The 20,867-nt window shown below is 35.4% G+C and overlaps 1 protein-coding gene across 5 annotated transcripts in view; it reads left to right on the top strand.

The window, feature by feature from the left end:
• Positions 1–18,983, top strand: part of PLS1 (plastin 1) — a 48,504-nt gene extending 29,521 nt beyond the window's left edge. For all 5 annotated transcript variants that reach the window (XM_064516858.1, XM_064516857.1, XM_064516854.1 and 2 more), the window contains 12 exons: positions 341–473; positions 1,249–1,330; positions 2,699–2,864; positions 2,954–3,096; positions 4,491–4,586; positions 6,176–6,371; positions 10,963–11,041; positions 12,625–12,739; positions 13,498–13,631; positions 15,190–15,313; positions 17,428–17,552; positions 18,039–18,983. In XM_064516858.1, the coding sequence (XP_064372928.1) occupies positions 341–473; positions 1,249–1,330; positions 2,699–2,864; positions 2,954–3,096; positions 4,491–4,586; positions 6,176–6,371; positions 10,963–11,041; positions 12,625–12,739; positions 13,498–13,631; positions 15,190–15,313; positions 17,428–17,552; positions 18,039–18,174 (1,529 nt within the window). In that variant the 3' untranslated portion in view covers positions 18,175–18,983. The remainder of the gene's footprint in view (positions 1–340; positions 474–1,248; positions 1,331–2,698; positions 2,865–2,953; positions 3,097–4,490; positions 4,587–6,175; positions 6,372–10,962; positions 11,042–12,624; positions 12,740–13,497; positions 13,632–15,189; positions 15,314–17,427; positions 17,553–18,038) is intronic.
• Positions 18,984–20,867: the final 1,884 nt, after the last annotated feature.

Below are 20,867 nucleotides of genomic sequence, written 5' to 3'. Positions count from 1 at the left end.
TATTTCTGATCATAAATTTCCATCTTTTCAATGTAATCACTAAGAAACTGAACTCCCATAGTCAACTCTAATGATACTTTCATCAGTATGTTGTTATGACTTCTATGTTATCCTTTAGAAAATCACCTAGTGTTTAGAGGGTGCAGTAGGGGAAAGATAAATCTGTACTTGCAGTCTTTTCTTGTCTGCTTTCCCATTGGTCTGATTTCTTCTGTAACTGGCCCGCGTGAAATTGAGGAGTTTTGTTGCAGAGGAAGCTTTTTGTTTGATCTAAATCTGGTGTTCAGCAGTATGTGTTCATGGAAATGATAATAGATTATTTTAATGTTGCTCTTTTCAGAGGAAGAAAAAGTTGCTTTTGTTAATTGGATAAACAAAGCTCTACAAGATGACCCAGACTGTAAGCACCTCCTCCCCATGGACCCATCAGATGCCAGTCTTTTTAAATACCTTGCGGATGGCATTCTGCTTTGGTGAGTCTAGAGCTGAGAGAAGGAGGTTTATTTAGTACATTTTTTTAGATATATCTCTGTGCATATGCTGTAGAAGTCTTTTCGATGTCAGATCTCTAATTATACATGCCAGATGTGTGCAGGCAGTTTATAAATGAAATAATTACACAGTTGATCATCATATTCATTAACAGAAATAATTAGGAATCTTTGCTATTTCAAGTATTTTAAAAAGTTACCAAGTCTGCTTACTATGTCGTGGGACTGGACGAACAGAAATCTGAGTTAAATCTGTAGCAAGAGCATACAGTACTGTAGTCTGCTGTAACTTTCTAGTTAGTTAAACTAGACTAATAGCACTTAACCATATACTATGGTAACAAAGGACTAGTTCATTAGTATTGATATGAATTGGTCTTTGAGATCCCTGAAGATACAAGTTACTATAGAAATGCAGGGCAGAAGTATATTAGTTTAAATATTTTCATAAGAGACTAGTTTACAGTTGTTTTATTCTTCTCAAGAACTTTTTTGACAGCACAGGCATGCTGTGCTACTTCAGTATAAACCCTTGCTGCTCAGCTTCTTATAATTATGTGCAATTTAGAGGTTTCTGGATGACTACAATTATTTAATAAGGAGAAGAGATTTAGAGGAGGATGTAGGGTTTGTTTCTTTTTTTTAATCATGTCAGATATCTTTACTCCCAGTTTAAAGTGCTAATGATTTATAAGCAAATAATGAAATGTTTTCTGAGAAATGAAAGCTTGAATAAATTCTGACTTTTCTTCCTTAGCAAAATGATTAACTTTTCACAACCAGATACAATTGATGAAAGGGCTATTAATAAGAAGAAACTCACTCCTTTCACTATTTCTGTAAGTATTGCATAGATAGGAACCTGCCACAAATGAAAAAGTAGAACGTATTTCTATAGCTTTGTTTTAATGATAGTTTTCCTGGGGGAGCAAAAAAAAAAAAGGTTCTATATATTTTAAAATGTTAAAGCATGGAGTTATATTTTCTAGTAAACTCTGATCAAGTCTCTTGTGTTTTAGATTGCATAAAGAGAACTTGTCTTTCTCATGCTTTGCTTAGCTCTTTACATGTTCACTATTCTGCTTTTTTGCTTTACTAATCTTTAGAACTACCTGAACGAAATAATTTTAGACTTCTGAGTAGAGGGGAAGGGTCGTATCTTAGTGATACAGTACAGAAAGTATCTGCGTGGCTGCATACTGTATGGTAGGATGATGTGTTTTCAATAGTGGAGAGTGGCTCGAATCGAAGAGGAGAAGCTTTATTTTAGTTGTGTTGAGCTAGAGATGGTGGCTATGAAGTTATGAAAATGTTTGAGAGAGAAAGTTTTTAAGACCTTAGCTTCAGTAGAAGAAAAATGATCTAGAACAGGGAAGTAGAACCACAGATTATTAGCCTAATTAGGAAATAAAATTCCAATCAAAAGCCTGAGTTAAAGGGCAGATTTTTCATTTCAGATTGTGATATTAAAATAAGAAAAATCAAGACATACCAGATTCTAAATCCTGTAAATGGGTTTTAAAGATGTGTCAGCAAAGATGATACTACATGTGCTTACACTGTCTCTGTAGGTAGTTAAAATGTGACACAGGAAAATATGAATAGTAATGCTTGAGACCTGCTGAATATCTTTTTTCTTGGAGTGTTTCATCTGTGACAATCACTAGCTTTAGTTTCAGTGTCAGCATGTTGAATTGCTGTGATTTTCGTATGCTGTCTGTTCAATTACAGTGTAAGAGCTGGTTGAATAAATGTGTCAGCCTGTACAGAGCCAAGATGGGATGACAGTGATGTCAGTAGCCTCCTGCACAGAGCAAAATTCCGTATAAATACATATGTCCACAGGATCGATCCCCTGGTATTTTGGGCAATATTGTTCAATTTGTGTACGTGATTAATGAATTACAAAGAGTTAATTTGGTTAGACTATTCCTCGAGGATCCAAGCTGTGGAAAGTGGTCCACATTGTTTTGGTGGGATCATATTAAACAGTATCAATACTATTTTCCATTGAATTTTGGTAAGACAGGTGGTCATTCACAAAAACTCGCCAGAGTGCAGTGGTCCACTAGAAGCCACTGAGCTAATGCATTATTTCTTATGACCAGAAACTTGCATAATAACTCTTGCATTTGCAGTTTTAATATTAACAAATTTACTAAGAGTGGCAACCTCCTCAATTTGTTAAATGTTGATATTCCAAATAGGAAAACCTAAACCTGGCCCTGAACTCAGCATCTGCTATTGGCTGTACAGTTGTCAACATCGGATCACAAGATTTGCAGGAAGGAAAACCACACTTAGTATTGGGACTCTTGTGGCAGATCATTAAAGTTGGTCTTTTTGCTGATATTGAGATCTCCAGAAATGAAGGTAAGAGTATATAATGTGTACAATTTGGAATTAAATGCTTTGAGACCATGATAGCAATGATTTCAGCTTTCTTTTAAACTTGCTTTTAGCTCTTATTGCTTTGCTAAATGAAGGGGAAGAACTAGATGAGTTGCTGAAGCTTTCTCCAGAAGAACTCTTGCTACGCTGGGTAAACTATCATCTGGCCAATGCAGGGTGGCAGAAAATCAATAACTTCAGCCAAGACATTAAGGTATGCAGTTATATCTGTGATAATTGAATACAGTGGTACTAAAACATAGTATATGTAGAAACAAATGAGCCAGAGAGAAGTGAACTGCTTTTTCTAGCTATGCCTGCGTTTTTCAACACTGAAAGAACATTATTTTGATCTCATCCTATTTGGTTGCTCATAACATAACATTGCAAAGTCAACAATTCTGACAAGCCCATATTCAGAGAAGTTACGATGTTCTGTTGTCATTGGAGCTACCTGAGACTATTTGCACTACCCTATTAGTTACCTCTTTCTTGGCCATTTTTCCCTGCTTCTGAGTCTGGAGAAACCCCTCTTTTATTTCTTTTGTTCTCTTAAGGAAATGGAATATTGCTTTAAAGCTCCTCGTGGCACATATTTGACAATAGCTGATTGCCCTTCATACCTAGCATCATACAGAAGAGTGGGAAATCATTTCTGGAAAGCAGAGTTACTCAGAGAGCTATCTGACCTAGCTACTGATTGTTGATCCAAGGAGAGAGCAGCTCCTCTCAGTCTCTGTGCTTTCCTGGTGTGCCTATTTACTGACAGAGGGAACTGAAAGTCAGGCTGGTTCCTTGTGGCAGATGGCATATCTGCATAATTTTCTCTCTTCTTTAGTCATCCTGCCAAAGCCTGCAGATTGCTGTAGTAAGTCCAGTAGAAGAGAAATATAAAACACTTTCTCTTCACTGAAGAAAACCATTACAGTATTTGGTATTTATCTCTTTCAAATGTCACCAAAAAGGCTATTGTTAAGGCAAACATTTAACTATAGTTTTGTATAAAAACTATCAATATAGTAAAAATGTTATATGTTATGTAAGTCAAGTATTAAACACTTATAAAACTAGCAGCTTTCTAGTTTCTAAGTGAAAAAGAAAGCAGAAGCATACTGAAAAGTACATTAAATATGACTTCTTTTCTCCCTATAGCGTCATCCTAAAATAGCCACTTTTGCCTTCATTTTTAATTGCAATTATGTTGTCCATGAAGAAATAAAAATTTTTGTAAAGCAATCTGTTTGAAAGCATTGTGAGGAAATAAAATACCAACACTGAAAATGAGATCCATGTTAGGTTTTTTTTGTGGGGGAGTAACCTGTCTAAATTTGCCTTAAATATCTTAATACAGCTAGGCAGTTCATATGCTGTTGAATTTAGCTAACATTATCCAGAACAATTAGCAGACATTCCTTTGCTCTGTCGTCTGGCTAATCAGAAATACTGTAGTAAAGTGACTGTATTCACTGAAGACCTCATCCATATCCACTGAAATTAGAGTGCTGTAGTTCTGACTGACAAGATTGTTGAATGAGACTGTAAGAGCACTACATGGCTATATGAGGATAAATATTTGCTCATTTTTTAATATTTTACTGCTTGTTTTAGGATTCAAGAGCATACTACCATCTGTTAAATCAGATTGCACCCAAAGGAGATGGCTTTGAAGAAGTTCCCATTAAAATTGACTTTTCAGGGTTTCATGTAAGTATCCTGAAACAGAAAGATGGACAGCAATTGTCTGAGACCTCTATCTGTATGCCCAGCATTCTGCTAATGGAGCTGTCCCAGGATGCCCTTTTGTTTTGTAAAGCGTACAAAAGCTATATGAGATTCCTAAATGGCACAAAAGTTTGAATGAGGAAAATCTTGAGTAAAGTTCCGGGGCAGTACTGAAACAGGATTTATGCATCCTCCAGTCTAAAATTTGGAGCTATATGTTCCAAATAAGCATTTTGGAGCTACAATTTGGAGCTGTGTGCATTTTGGAGTTACATTAGTGCCCAACTTATTTTTTCCTTCTAGTTGGGTCTTCCAAAGTGAATATTACAGCATTCTGCTTCAGTTTTGCTGTTCTGTAATTCACAAAAGGGAAAAGAGTAGACTCCAGATCCCTTGTGATCCTTCCTCATATTAAATAACATTCATAGATAATGTGTCAGCCCTTCCAGTAACAAGCAAGGAAGGAAAGTGCAGCAACCATCAGGCAACAAATTGTAAAGCAATATGAGGGTCAAAAACATGTTAGCCTAGGCAGATGTGAAAACACTTTTCTGTAAGCTGCTATTTGATGCTGCTTGGAAATATTACTTTGAGAATGCTTTGATACAAAATTCAATATACTGCCTAAGAGATCTGTATCAATCAGAAATCTAAGAAGTGGGATCTCATTCATTATAATTATGAAAACCATGAAGAGAGATTTTTTTGTTTATTTGTTGCTTTTGTTTTGGTTTTTTTTTGGGGGGGGGGTGAGAAAGGGTAGTCCCCATCCATCCATCCATCCCCATTCCCGCCCCCCCCCCCACACCCTGAAAATCTACAATTTGTATGTTCATGTTCCCTAATAGGTTATAAGCCAGTATCAATAACATGTAATATGTTTTTTTAGAGCAAGTTTCTGGTAGAGTGTATGAATGTTGAATTCCTGGCTCTTATTTCATTCTAACAGTAATTCAGTTACTAACTCATTTCCTTCTGAGTTGTAACAGCTAGTGTTATGAAAATTAGAGGCACAAGTTATATGCTACATGGTTTTGAAGACTGATTTATTCTACATAGATTCATTTAAAAAAACCCTTTATTCATAACACACAGGTTACAAACTAAGAAGATTCAGAGTAAAAATAATCAAAGAAAAACAAGGTGGTAGATTATCACATTCTGAAAAGTTCAAACACCTGTATACAGTTTGCGGCATCATCTGTAATTATTATGCTTGAGGATGTCAGTCTGAAGCAGTGGTGGTGAACCTATGGCACATGAACCACAGTCTGTGTGCAGTGCAGGTATCAACAGCCTGGAAACAGAAATAAAACCACTCCACTCTGGCTGCTGCCTTTGCTGCTGTGATTCGGGAGGCATGCTGAATGGGCAGCCATGGAAGTGAAGGACAGGAAGATAGGAAGAGGGGCAAACACAAGCACTGGGGGAGAGGAGGGGAGGGACTGGCACAAGTCATTTAAAGACTTGCCAGACTGCAGATTGAGGAAAGAATGGAACATGCCAGTATTCATTACAAGTTAATTTTTAATTTGATTTTACTTTCTTTTTTTGTTTGTTTGTTTTTTTAGGAAAAAAGTGACTTGAAGAGGGCTGAATACATGCTCCAACAGGCAGAAAAATTGGGCTGCAGGCAGTTTGTTACACCAGCTGATGTGGTTGCAGGCAACCCTAAACTCAATGTGGCTTTTGTTGCAAATCTCTTTAACACATATCCAACCCTACACAAGCCTGACAATTCAGCATATGATCTCAATTTATTAGAAGGTACTCATCTTGCTAAGCATGTAGGAGATAACGTTAGTGATTTCTACTTTAAGTTTTCCTTCTAGGATGCAATATAGAATCCCTATGTGATGGTGCTTGTGTTAACACCAGTATGTAGAGCTTTCTCATTAGCTTTCAATATAAGCTTGTAGCAGAAGTCCCCATTACTGTGAATATTGGAATGTGGAATTTTGTTCACTTATGTTGGCCTGACCAAAGGCTGTTCCTGAATAACCTTTGATCATTTCATTTGCAGGAGCAAAAAATTTCTCATTTCCCTTCTAGTTTTCTGTGCTCCTTTCCATACGGTTTATATTTTAGCTGGTATGCAAATTCTAGCTTTTCATAATTCGGAGTGCTTGACTATGCAATTGTAATAGGTTTTTAAAGTATTTTTCACTGTTTGTATTTGTATTTATATTGTGTGTATTAATTTGCTGTTTTAAAAGGCAGCAAACTGATAAAAAGAGGCTTCTGAATCAGCAAGCTCTATTGATCCTATGGTATCAAGTTTGGAACTTTAAATGTATAGTTCAGACCCCTAACGCTAGAGATAAAGGGATAGTTATCACTAATTACTGGTAGCAATCTTTGGCTGTTGCCCTTTTTGTGGACCAGCTAATCTAGGATAATGAAACAGCTCCTGCCAGTGTATTTCACAGTTGTTCGCTGATCTCAGAGGAATGGTGAGAATGAGGCTTGCTGCACTCAGGAGAATCACCAACAATGTTCACACATTCCTCTGCACTGCCTACTCCTGCCTTCCTCTTACTATACCTGTCAGGTTTCCTTACCATCTAGGTGAGTCTGTATTCCTTGCTCCTCCTCTTTCCACAACTTGTCTGTTCCACTGCATCCCTATTCCGCAAATCTTGTATCCCCCAGACCACTCCTGTCTCAGGCTTCCTCTTCCAGTTTCATGCATGCCAGCTGTGGTGGAGGTGTTAAAGCACAGGAGGCAGTCTTCCTTTTTCCAGCTGCGAATGTCCCTTGTCATTGCAATCTCTGGTGTCCAGGAAGAATGAATGAAGTAAAAGCCTATTCTTCCTCTGCTGCAGTTTTGTTGTAAATGTATGCAAGAGCTGTGTGGAGGTAGAATATGTTCAGTTCAGCTTGTCTCTTCTGAACATAAAGCTGCACTTGCCAGCAAATCTTTACTTAGCTTTATTTGAAATACTGAAAACTTGGTCAAATTTAGGAGGGTTTTCATTGGCATGATACAAAACAGCTGAACTAGTTTCTGAACTTTCCTAAAATATTTAGATGAGATCAAAGTCTCAGACAAAACAGATTGGAAAAGTGACAAGCACCTGAATACTAGACTTTATAATGGTAAGTACTGGCCAAATTTGAACTGCTATTTATAGTATAGGTTTCAGTGGCATAATCATGCCACTGTTACCTGTTTAGGGGCAAGTATAAGATATTCCCCCTTCTATAAATAACAACTCCTGTGCTGGCATGTAGATACAAACCATCAAAATAATTATTTCAGCCAAAAGGCAATATTGTTAATGTGTTTTCCTGTTACATTTTTCTTCCATAAAAGCCAGTGTTTTTACTGTGTTTTTTTTTTTTTCAAGTTATTGTTATATAAAATATAAGGCATTCATTTTGTTGTAGTTTTGTCATAGATGGGCAGGTGTAATCTGACTCATAATTTATAATGCTTTCCTATTTTGCTTCATGAAATGCAGATTTGACTCCTCCTAATGTAGGTACTGTATTTAGTATTTTTCTGTACTCCATAAAAGTGTTTATTCTGTAGTCGTCTTTTTTTTAGTGTTTTAATCAGCTCTGTCCTTTTCTTCTGGTTGATTTTTGCATTGTTCTTGTGTTTTTTCTATTGCTTTAATATGCTGTCGTAATTAAAAAGATGGGGGGGAGGGACAAAACCCCCCATAGAGTGTATATAAATCGGGGCAAGACTTGCACTAGTCAAATGCCATATAGTTCTTTCTGTGGGTTTAACGAGTAGGGCCCTTCCATGAGCCAAGATCTAAAGCTCTAGGCTTGTAAATGGGTGAGGGTAAGTGGGTGAGTAGAGTTTCTCAAGAGTCTTAGTTTTCTTGTGTTAAATTCTGTCTTTCCAATGATTTCCTCCCCCCCAATACTGCCCCAAAAGTATGACATGTCTCTTCTCTTTGTTTGCTTGGTTTAAGACAATGAACATTGGGCATAAATTGCAATCTTCTCCATATACTCTGATAATGCTTCATGAGTCTGGTGATGTGCACTTTTGTATGCAGGGAGCACATCCCTCAGGTATACCTACATAGCAAAAGGAACAATTGGTTCTTGGTGGGCAAAAAAAAAAAAAGTCTTGACCTCAGTAATTGCATAGCCTTTAATTGAGTGCTGCTGTTGCTCCAAGGGACTTCTCCCTTGTGGAAAAGGCAGCAGAGTCTGGTATCTAATTCACACAGAAGGCTGAGTTCTTGGGGGGAGGAAGAGGAGGGACTTCTATCCACCCACATATCCTCCAGTATGTATGTTGTCTCTGCTGCTGCTATTGCTTAGTCCATTGGCAGCCTTTAAGGCTGTTAATATGAGAGGGTTAACTACTCCTATTCAGGCCAGTTGAACTTGGGGTGCAAAACTGCATCTTAAGCTCTGTTGTCTTTCAGAGAGAATCTAAGTATTTGGAGGCCTTTGAATTCTTGAACTCATCCTTATGGCTACTACCCACTCAATTCCATAGCATAATGATCTCAGAGAAGAAGGATGGCTACATGAAGGATACTACCAAATTGCTCCTCTTTCTTTTGTGTAGCTCTGCCCCCTTTCTGCAGTTTTCCTATGATTTTGGCTATCTGCTGCACCGCACAGCAGAAGATATGCTCCTGATAGGATCACAAGGTATATTTTGAATAAAAGAATGGAGAGAAAAAATGGGTCAGTTCTCAGCCATCTGGAAAACTTACGAATGCTTATGTGTTGCATGATAAAGGGATTTGTTTAGAGTGGCATATTAAATATGGTATGCTGTCTTTAGTTCCTGGGTTCCTGCTAGCCAAAAGTGCACTTCCCAACTTTGCACGTTCTTGCTTCTGCTTGTCTACTTTGGATTCTTTTGATGGTATTAAGCATGCAGTTTAAAATTCTCAGTCTCTAGCTGAGTAGCTCTGCTTTCTTTAGTAAGATTTCATTAAATAATTTAGCTATTGTCTTTCCAATATACAAGCGTCCCTAAAGCACCCTACAGCCAAAGATTTTTAGACACTGCAAACTAACTCCAAGATCAGTAACCCTAAAAGCTTCACAAAAACAAAAAGGGGCGTGCTTCAAAATATTATAACCTCTTATGTTGCTATTTATCAGTAGGTATCATTTATTTTGTATCATGCTTCTGCTTATCTTTACCTTTTTTACAGAAAAAGATATTAATATTTTTGTCATAAAATATAATCCTTCACTGTCTTTTAAATTTTATTGTGGAACAAAATGCATGAAAACAGCTGACTGCGTGAAAACAGCTGACTGCCTGAAGACCTTGAAGAATAGTATTTTTCTTTTGTTTTAGGATTTAATGAAGCTTTGGTAATTTTTTTTTCTAGTGAATCTTTGAAACAAATATAGTTTGAATTGCATATGAAATACCTCATAATTTAGAAAGAAAAAATAGCAGTAGGATGAATATCTATTTCTAATTAACTCTTAACCTGGCTGAAATTTTTTATAAAATCTATTCTGTTGAAAAATATCAATTATAGATGAAAACTTTCTCAGAAATGTCTGAATTTAAATTATGGTTTTGATTAAATGTATTTTGAAGTCATTTTTGTATAAAAGGGGAAGACATAGATTAGAATTCTAATCTTAATCTAAAAATTCATGATAGAGCTCTGTTTCTTGAAAAAGTAATATTAAATAGGTTTTCTTTCTATTCTAATGATAAACACCTGTTTAAACATTAGCTTCATTTCACAAAAACATGTGCTGTTCTCTATTTAGCCTGAATTTCAGTACTAAATGAGACAGTTTTCATGCTATACAAATCTCTTAGACAAACTCAGTACCATTACCCACTAAGGAATAAACAAAAAAAAAAGCAAAGAAAAATCTTACTCAGATTTAACTGTGTTCAAGTTCTGTATGATCTGTTCTTTCATGGTTTGTTTGGGGAGGATTTCTCCCTCTCAGTATCCTTTCTGTTTTCATTCATTGGATAATCAGCCTAGCAGAACAAAGCAATGAGGATATTCCAGGCTCAGATTTTCAGTCTAAATATTTACTTTAAATGTCCTTCTTTGAGAGGAAATGGTATATGCAGCATTGATTCACAAATAATTGGCCAGAAATCCATTGTTAAAATGAGTTTTAGGTAATTTAGTATGTAGGTAATGTATTGCTACATACTGCTGGGAAAATAAACCTTACAGATTTTATACTTACATACTACATACTAATATATATATTTATTTATTAGACTACTGTTATGGAAAGGATGAATGTAAATTTTTAAGACAAAATTTAAGACAAAAAATGTAGTGCAGGAGCTATTTAGAGTAACTTGCTGATTGTGCATATGTGAGTCATTTAAACATTCCTTGTCCAAGTAATTTATATAGAATTATACTTTTCGATACAGGAGAAAGTAATGAAGAAAGGACATTTAGAAACTGGATGAATTCACTGGGTGTAAGCCCATATGTTAACCATTTGTACAGGTAAGGCTTTTCTTTTTTTTTTTCCCTCTTCCTCTTCTGATGATCTTTTAATCTCCCTTAGATGTAATAAAGTAGATATTTCTAAGTATTTGTTATAGTGCAGTAACAACATGAAGAAAGGGAAGTTTTACTTCTGTTAGAATAGTGATTTCCAAGTTTTGTTCCATATAGCCACAAGAGGAATTTCAGAACTGATCTATAGAACCACATTAAGCAGTATATGATTTAGATATTGCACTCAGGATATAGAAATAGTAGACCTAAAATGTTTTGATATGCTCCATTTATTCACTTGTATTTTAAATAATATTATGCTTGGAAAAAAAAAAAAAGTAATTTGTGTTTTATAAAACACGTTTTTTATTTTCTTTGATGAAAGATACTAGTAGAATGCACAGTGACCATATAATCTATTAAAACAATAATGTAATGCTGAATTGTGTAGATGTCTGCTGAATAGACAGTAACATAGCATGGTTATGGATGTACTTGTAAACTAGCCTACACTTATTCCATAGTATCAGAATGCAGATCAAGAAGAGTTTTATTAGCTTCCTATGAAAGACAAAATCCTAGTCCTCCTCATGAACCATTCAAATTGATATGCCAGATTCTCACATCCTCCTAAAGAGAACCATACCCTGAAAGCTATTTCCAATTAAATAAAGATTTCCTTCTCCTGTGAGGGAGTATCTACCAAAAGGGGATAAACTATAGCAGTAATTTATATGAAATTTGAATATAAATTCCATTTATAATATAAAACATAAATTGTATTTATAATAAAAATTTAAAATTTATTCTACTAATAGATAAAAATTAGTTTTAACAAATTGATTTTACTGTGGAGAACCCACAGAAGGAAAGACTTTTTAGTGCGCTCTTTATGTGTTTCTGATCGCTTTCAAATTGTGCTGGCAGTGAATTTCAATCCCATGAATAAAATATGTGATATAGGGAGCAACTGTGAACATCTGCTTTCATGTATACTTGCTCGTATAATTAATTGCTTCTGTTTTATCACCTCTGTGAAGTCATATTCTCTATAGACAGCCGAAAATGGAGAATGCTTACAGCTAACTACTAATTTCAGTTGGTGAGCAGCTGAAGGAGATCATCAGGAATGTAATTTATTATAGGAAAGTAATAATTTTCCTTAATATTCTTCTTTCACAAGATAAGTATATTGGTTTTGATTAGTCTTTAAGACTATAAGTGCAGATTAGGCATGAGTTCTGAAACACTAAAACCAGATCAATAAGTAAAATCTGTTTAGCTAGATGTTTTTATCTATACCTACCCTATGAAAGCAATCGTTTAATTAAAGTTGAAAAAACAGTGGCTCTACTTACTTCACTAAGATTTGTGAAAATAATAAAGTTGGAGATAAAATTTAATTTAAATAAAGTAAGGAATCACTAAGTAGGATAGGGCAATTTCTTCAAAGACTAAAACATTTTTATTTATGTAACTGGATTTTTTCAGCAGCTTAATGGACACTTCCAGTAGTCTGAAGTACTGGTTAACACTGTCATTGTGAACTTGAGTTTTTTTAATTAAAAACATTATTTTTCCCTGATTAGTGACATCTCTGATGCTTTAATAATCTTCCAATTGTATGACATGACTCGGGTGCCAGTTGATTGGAACCATGTCAACAAACCTCCTTATCCTTTACTTGGTGGTAATATGAAAAAGGTGCGTAGATACTCTAATACAGTCCAGTTTCACTGTCTCCCATTGGGCTGTTTGTAGTATTCTGGACTGGCTGATTTGTGTGTTACTGGGACAGTCCTGGCAAGAAAAAAGGTGTGGGGGGGAGTCTTCTGGGTATGATAAAACAGCTCTTTATTCATTGAAATAAAATACATTACTTTGGCTTCTAAATGTGGACAACTGTTCGTAATACTTAATGTAGGGTCTAACTAAGCTATCTAAGTAAAAATTTCAGGCCTGACACAGCTATTGTGTCTGATGTGCTTACACCATGAGATGTTTCCCTCCCAGAGCAGTTTTATATTCTTCCAGGAGAATTTGCACAAGACTTAAAACATCCAAACTTTCAGTTAGTTGTGTGATCTTTATAAAGCCAAAAACATAAGAGAGAAAGCTTACTGTCTATTTAAAAAGAATACATTTTAATATGCTTCCAAATTCAGTTTTGATGTAAGTATATACAATTTTATTGACTTTGGAGGTGAACTTGATTTCATCAGGTGTGAAATAAGATTATCATTGGAGTATTACATAATGTGTTTTTATCTGCGAGAATAGTAAAGCTGCATTATGATTTTAGCATACTATAGAAAGGCTAGAAATCTTTCTCTAGCCCCAAATCTCATCATAATTGATACTAAACCAAGTGAATTCAAAACACATACAGATAATAGGTCTGTATTATAGAAATATTAAGGAGTTTTATTCATTATTTGTAAACATTAAACATTTATTTTTAGATTGAGAATTGTAATTATGCAGTAGAACTTGGGAAGACAAAAGCCAAATTCTCCCTGGTTGGTATTGCTGGACATGATCTAAATGAGGGTAATCGAACTCTGACTTTGGCTTTGGTATGGCAGCTGATGAGAAGGTAATGGGATTCTTCTAGGTGTAGTACATGCAATATGTATGTGTGTGTATATATAAATATTTTATATATATAAAAAGTGTATTTCAAGGCAACTTAAGGCAAATGTTCCATTCACCTAATATGAACAGGTGCATTCACTTTAGTGGAGGTGTACATGTTATCATCAGGTACAAGTGTTTCATAATCTGAGTAAAATTTCATACTCTACAATAAAGAGACTGGCCTAAAACATAAGTAACATGGTTATACAGTGAAGCAGTCATAACTGTTCTGTATGTGAGTTAATGCTATGGGAAATATTAAAAAAAGATTAATCTATATTAAATTTAAGGTCAAAATTAGCTATTTATATTCATTCAAAGATTTAAATATAACTGAATAATCTTTTGAACCTTTTGTAATCAAAGAACCAGCTTCACAATGTTTGTGTGGGTTTTTTTTTTGTTTGTTTGTTTTGGGGTTTTTTTTACTTTTTGTTTGGAAATGCCCCAGTCATTAACAAATAAGGCTGTAATACTGCTACAGATATTTAAATAGTGTTTGAAGAAATACGGCAATTTACATAAGTTAACACTTTTCTTTGTAGTTGTAGAACACTGAGAAAATGCATAGCAAATCAGGAACTGATGGAACCAAGTGCAATTTGCTAGTGTATTTAAAATAAAACAAGTATTTCAGAGAGCCATTTCTAAAGATTCCACTTCTCCAAGATAAACTTTTGTACTTTTGTTTTATATATCGTGTTGAGATTGAAGGCATGATAGTCAATTTTTTTAAACATGCATTTAGATAGAATCAAGGGAAACCTTATATACTAAATACTGTGTTGAAAATAATGATTATCTCAAAATTATAAATCATTCAGAAAGTACAAAAGCACAAAAATTCTTTATTTTGTGTAGATTCTATTCTTTCCATGCCTTTCTTTATGCAGGGAGTGATTTCAATATTTTTAAAAATTTTTTAAAAAGGAGGCGAAGATATGTAGGAAGAGGTAGTCTATGCTATAGACTTGGGGTGGGGGGGATTTTTAGGCCATCACAGTTGTAGTGATATAACTACTGTAAGATGAAGATCTTGCTAGTGCACTGATGGAAAAAAATATAGTATTATAAATTAACTTCAATAAAGAATATTTTTATAGAAAATATTTTCCATAAGTTAATTTTCTTATACCTGCGCTGAAACTCTCTGTGCTTTTGTTTCTCAAACTGTTGCAATTCAGTTTTCAAAGTGATTGAATGCTAGGGAGCCATTTAAGCTTACAAAATAAAGGTAATATGATGTGAAATATAGAAAGAAAATATAGAAATATAGAAAGAGGAGGTAACAGTGGATATTATGGGCTTTTGGATGTAATTTTACTCTTGCAACAACTAAAAAAGTGATTTTGAGTTTATAAGGTAAAGATATCTTACACAGATGAGTATTTGGCACTGTTACTGCTCTGAAATAATATTTTACTTTTGCTTATAGCTTGATTTTTTTTTTCCTTTAGCAGAGAAGTGTTCTATCACTCACTTGATTCAGATTCTGTCTTTTATTTTCTTTATTAAAGGTATACTTTAAATGTATTATCAGACCTTGGAGAGGGGGAAAAAGTAAATGATGAAATTATTATTAAATGGGTGAATCAGACACTTGCAAATGCAAACAAGAAAACTTCAATTACTAGTTTCAAGGTAATCAAATTAATTTACTTTCCTTCTTTCCAAATGTAATCAGATCTGGGATTTTTAATCTGATCCTGTTAATAATTTGGCTCTAACAGTTGATCTCTCATTAGCTAGAATAACCTGATCAGGAAATATTTTTGAGACTCTGCATCTTCAAAAGTATCCTACAGCTCTGTTTATAAGAAATAACAAAAAGGAAATGATAGTTGCTGCTGTAAGATTAAAAACAAAACAAAAAGAAAAAGAGGTGAACTCTCAAAGGGACTTTATTTAGGCATGGCATGTCAAACACCTTCCAAATGTTTGGATTTGTGGACTCTTATATTTGTGGACATGGAAAACAATTCTGGAAATACCCTGAAAAATGTTTTCAGCATTTTTTAGTAGTAGCTATTCAAGATTACTTACTCATGGGCAGTGTCAGAGCCAGCAGAGGGAGCCCAAGTTAACCAGCACACTGCTCGGTATCAGTAGCATTGCTGATGGGCTGCGGAGCTAACAAAACAGATCAATGCCAGCAAATACTTCAGAACACTGCAGGAACTTTTTCCCATTCAGCAAATATGAGAAAATTGATACAAGAAGTTTTCCTTTAACATTTTTAAAGTGTTAAGCATGGAAAGTCATATGTGAGGTGTGTCATGCTGTGTGATCGTCATTCTTTAGAAATGGCAGATTGATAATTGCTCACAAATGTAGCCTTTTAGTACGGGTTCATTGTACCCATTGAAACTGCTGTATGTGGATGTGGTTCACAACGGGAACATAAGGGCCTAGCAGGTTAAATAACTGAGGTCTCATTGTGTAATGAAATTGAATTAGATAAGCTTTAGGCAGAAAGGTAGTATCAAATTATTTTATACAACAAAATATTTAATTTTTACTGCAGAAGATTATTTGGACAGGTCTTGATCTTATTTTCTTCAGTGCGATTGATTCTTCTGTCATTTCTACATAAATTGTAATAATGCTGGTATAAATAAGTTGAAAGTAACAATCTGTACTAGCATCTTGATTTTTTTTTTTTTTGGTATGTCTATTCTGGGGGCGGGAGGAAGGGGATTATTTTTGTTTTAAGGTAAATCGACTGACGGTGGATCATAAAGATAAGGAGCTACTGATTTAAAGAGGCATTATTCAACATATCTCTCTTATTACTGATTTTTGACAACAATCATGTATGTATTTTCACATTACTACATTGTATAGCAGAGAAATTGGAGGTCTCTAATATTGTTTTTGGACTAAGAAAGGAAAGTCTTATTGGCAGCAGTGCAAATGATAAAAATTACAAAGGAATTTTTTGGTTTATGGTCTTGGAGACATCCCATGGTTTTTAATGTCTTCAAAGAAATGTATATACTATTTTTAAATATGTAATTAGCGTGGAGGCTCTATGGGACTCCAGTGAATTTGAAATCATAGCTCTAACCTGGTGGCGAAGGCAAATACATCACATGGCTTATGTGCTAAGCCTCTGGAGAAACAGAGCCAGCCACACTGGCACTGTCTGCTGATTGCTGGTTTGACATTATCTTGTACTAGGCTGCTTATCATTCTTAACAGTTGGGAAGAAATAATTGTGGCAATAGCATCTGCTATTTTAAGAATAGAAGAAAACACTTTTTAGTATACTGAAGACAAAACACAGACTGCTAGTATTAGCTCAGAATACCATCTGAGTCCCAAAAACTATAAAAAGAGTGAACCACAAGCTAGCTGCAGGAAGTAGTTCCATTAAGAGAAAAGGAGAAGAATTAGAGTAGTTGGGGAATGCAGATATCTCTTTGTTGTCTTGACAAGTCTGGTCCTTGGACTTCTTTCAAAGGTTCTTTTTTTCCTTTAGAGGTAGAGGTGGGGTTCTGCTTTCACTAAATCAATTTAAGCTGTTTACATTTGTGTAATAATAGCAAAACTGAGAGAGAACCTTTAACAGATTCTATGTGCCAAAAACATTAGGCCTCATAAAGGGAGGAAAAAACTCATGCAATAAAGCAACAAAATGCACTGCTGTCTTTCAGTACATAAATAAGATGTGCTGTACGGTTTTTTTGCATTATGAAGGCAGAGTAATGAAAGCAAATAAATTCCTTATTAATCTTTTTGGTCTTTTCTTTTAGGACAAATCAATTAGCACTAGTTTACCTGTACTAGATTTAATAGATGCCATTGCACCAAAAGCAGTTCGCCCAGAAATGGTCAAAAGAGAACACCTTTCTGATGAAGACAAATTGAATAATGCTAAGTAAGTTTTGAAGGAATACTTTCTTTTCCTTAAGTGCAGGAAATGCATGAATTCATGATGTAATGAATATGATTTATTGATTTGTTAACAGTGAGAATTTACATTAATGTAAATTGATCTGTTTCAAATAGAATAAATTGCATTTTAGATAGAAAAATAGCTCTAGAATATTACTATCATATTCAAAATATGAACTCAAATTCACTGCTGGTATGACCTACCACTGCTCCACTGCAATTGATTTATTAGTAGCCTGCTGTAACCCATTCTGGTTTGAGAAAAATAAATGCTTTGATAACCACTAACAAAGCATTTGCCAGTGCAATTGTTGATACATATCTTTTCCACAGTAATGTCCATTATAATGTCCCAGAGCATAAATACTGATTGAATAGACATGTCCTGTTATTAAAATCTGTTGTTGTGAATCTGAGCACCTTAGCAGATACAAATAAAATAACTATTTTATTCTTCTTCTTTTCTAAGGTATGCAATTTCAGTTGCTCGAAAAATTGGTGCTCGTATATATGCTCTCCCAGATGATCTGGTTGAAGTGAAGCCAAAAATGGTGATGACAGTGTTTGCATGTTTGATGGGAAGAGGACTAAACAAAATAAAATAATGAAGAAACTGAACATAATATTCTGCCATGTTAAGCACGATGAATGCCTCGCAGTTTACAGAATTCTGCAGCTTAGTGTAAAACTAGAGAAAATTTGTATGCACAAATATACTCTGTAATTCTATTTTAATAATGTGTTTATAAGATTTCATTCGATTTCATAACACTGATTATTTATGAGTCATACTGTTTTCAGAACATGTTCATTACCAAATGAAGATCACAAAGTCGTATTGCTTTAAAAAGAAAAAAAAAGTCAATTAAGCTTCATTCATGTACTTTCCATAGTATGTAAGAATCTGCATCATTTTACGTAAGTTATTTCAGGACCTATTGTGAAACATCGTTTGATTTTTGTGGGTGTTATTTACATAGTCATACCTGTGTAAGGGTGCATTCCAATACTATCATATTACCCCAAACTGCATAAAAGTTAGCATCCTTGCCTTATTCTCTGAGAGCTTAATTCCTGTTGAAGTCAATGAGAGTCTTGCCATTGACTTTAATGAAAGCAAGTGAAGGCTGGATAACATCTGGAAACTATGATGATAAGCTGATGAAACATTTTGGGGGGAACAAACTTTAAATATGTAGTAGTAATTTGTTCTGTGACTGAGCAGGAACTTTTATCATCTGTGTCTTAAGAAAAAAACAGGAAATAGCAGAAACGTAATCATGGCATTATTAGATCTGCATATACATTACCTTTTGCAGGTGGACTAAACATCTGATTTTTCTTTTTCATAAAATATTGTATAAGAAAACAATAAAGAGCTGGGTAGTCCAGTCTTGGACACACATATATTGCATTTTCTTGTGGATTGTTCCTTTGTTTTGTCCTGAAGTGTATTCCATATATGCTGAGGTTTTGCTAGAAAGACTGGTACGTGGTCTGGGTAAGATGAAGTCCATAATTTTCATATTAATCTTAAGGTAAATATTTGTTTAACTTTCTCTGCAGCCATAAATATTAGCCAAAGATTCTGCAGCTTAACTTTTAATAACATTGTTACCATAAGCCAAACAAGAAAGTGAGACAGCTAAAAAGAATAAAAACTAAAGATTTTTTTTAAATAAATGTATGAAGCTGCTACTTTGCCTCTCAACTCTTGAAAACAGTCACAAGTGTGGCAAAACCCAGGAGTCTTGATGAGAGAAGTAAGAATGAGCTTTCCATCTTGAATATCTTGCACAACATGTTGATACAAAGATGTATCTATCTAGTTTTTATTAAGTAAGGGGATCCTGGGAGTTGCAGAGAATTAAGTGTTTGGATTTACAACTTTCTGTCTCTGTTTACTTGTTTATATTGTCTGAACAATAATAAATTACTAATATTTGATAATTACCTGGTTTTGTATTCCCAGTTTAAAACAAAGACTGTGTTGTACACAGTTTGAGGTTCTTTGCCCTGTTTCTGGAGACAACCAGTCTAAGTCCTCATTCAAGACAGACTGAATTGAGGGTTATTTATTCTGTACAGTGCAGGAATAAATGCTCCATTCTTGAGATACGCAGCTCTAGTAAGTATCTACTCAGGCACTCAGCAATTTCCTCTGTAAGACCCAGTATTTGCTGTCATGTAAACTGTTGCTGTAGTGCTTTGTTACCGCCAGGAAAAAGCCACTCAAATTATGTGGCTATTTCATATCCAAAGTTACTCAGAACTTACTTTGATTAAATCAAAATGGTTTTATAAAGGCAACTGCTAATGCTTCTTGGGGTAAGAGTTTGAAGATAGATGTTGAAGAATAACAACAGCTAGCACCATCCGAAATGAATTGTCTTCCCAGAGTAACGTTCACTTTCACACAAGAGTGTGAATGTTTCCTTTAACCAAACAAGCTTTTTGTAAAGGAGATTCAAGAAACTGATTCAGATTTTCACCTCATATAAATCCTCATAGCTCAGCCACAGTAGAGCTGTGACACTCATCAGCTAAGGCTCTGGTTCTGTATCTCAACATGCTACAAACTGATGCAGTAAAGAAAGGATTTGGGAATTAGCACCTATGTAAACTAAACTAGATAAACACACAAACAGGGTGATAGGTGCAAGTTTGTGTGTGGTAGCTTGTACAGTGTACAACCAAATGTAGGCTCTGTGAAGTTGAAGGATAAAATGGCACATATAATTTTAATGTAAAAAGGAAAAAAAGCAATAGCAACGATGTCTAGAAGCATCCATATGAGAGGAAACAAAGAAAGACGATAAGTATTTCAGAAATACTGTGTTCCCGTGTTGGGCATGGACGCAGGCACTTGAGTTCCCTGGAGAAGGCCTGAGGAGGTTACTGGTGAGCTTTCCTCTTCCTACCCCTGTATCGCTTCCACAGCTCTAACTTTTTATTCAGACAGGCGTGCTTATAAAGCCAGAGAAAACCAGAAAGGGGTTCTCATTAAAAAAAAAAAAAAAAGCTTATTTTCACTGCCTTTTCGTGTTTGTTTCCTCTGAAAGTCCTGGTTGGGTGGAAAGGCCTTGCTCGTCCCCTCGGTGCCTGCTGCGGGCTGCCGCCGCGGTGCCCGGCGTCCGGCCTTTTGGCAGCCCCCTCTGCCGGGGAAGCGGCGCCCCCGGTGCCCGCTCCGCGCCCTGCCCCGGCTGCCCCCGCCCCGTTGGGTGCTGCCGACGCCCTGGTGCTCGTGGGCTCGACGCCTCGCCCCGCGCCGAGCAGCCCCCTCCGCCCAGACGCGCGT

The sequence above is a fragment of the Dromaius novaehollandiae genome, chromosome 9 (genome assembly GCF_036370855.1).
Source record: "Dromaius novaehollandiae isolate bDroNov1 chromosome 9, bDroNov1.hap1, whole genome shotgun sequence".
Classification (NCBI taxonomy): Eukaryota; Metazoa; Chordata; class Aves; order Casuariiformes; family Dromaiidae; genus Dromaius; species Dromaius novaehollandiae.
The sequence above is the reverse complement of the archived record's forward strand: the minus strand, read 5'-3'. Positions and strand labels throughout refer to the sequence as shown.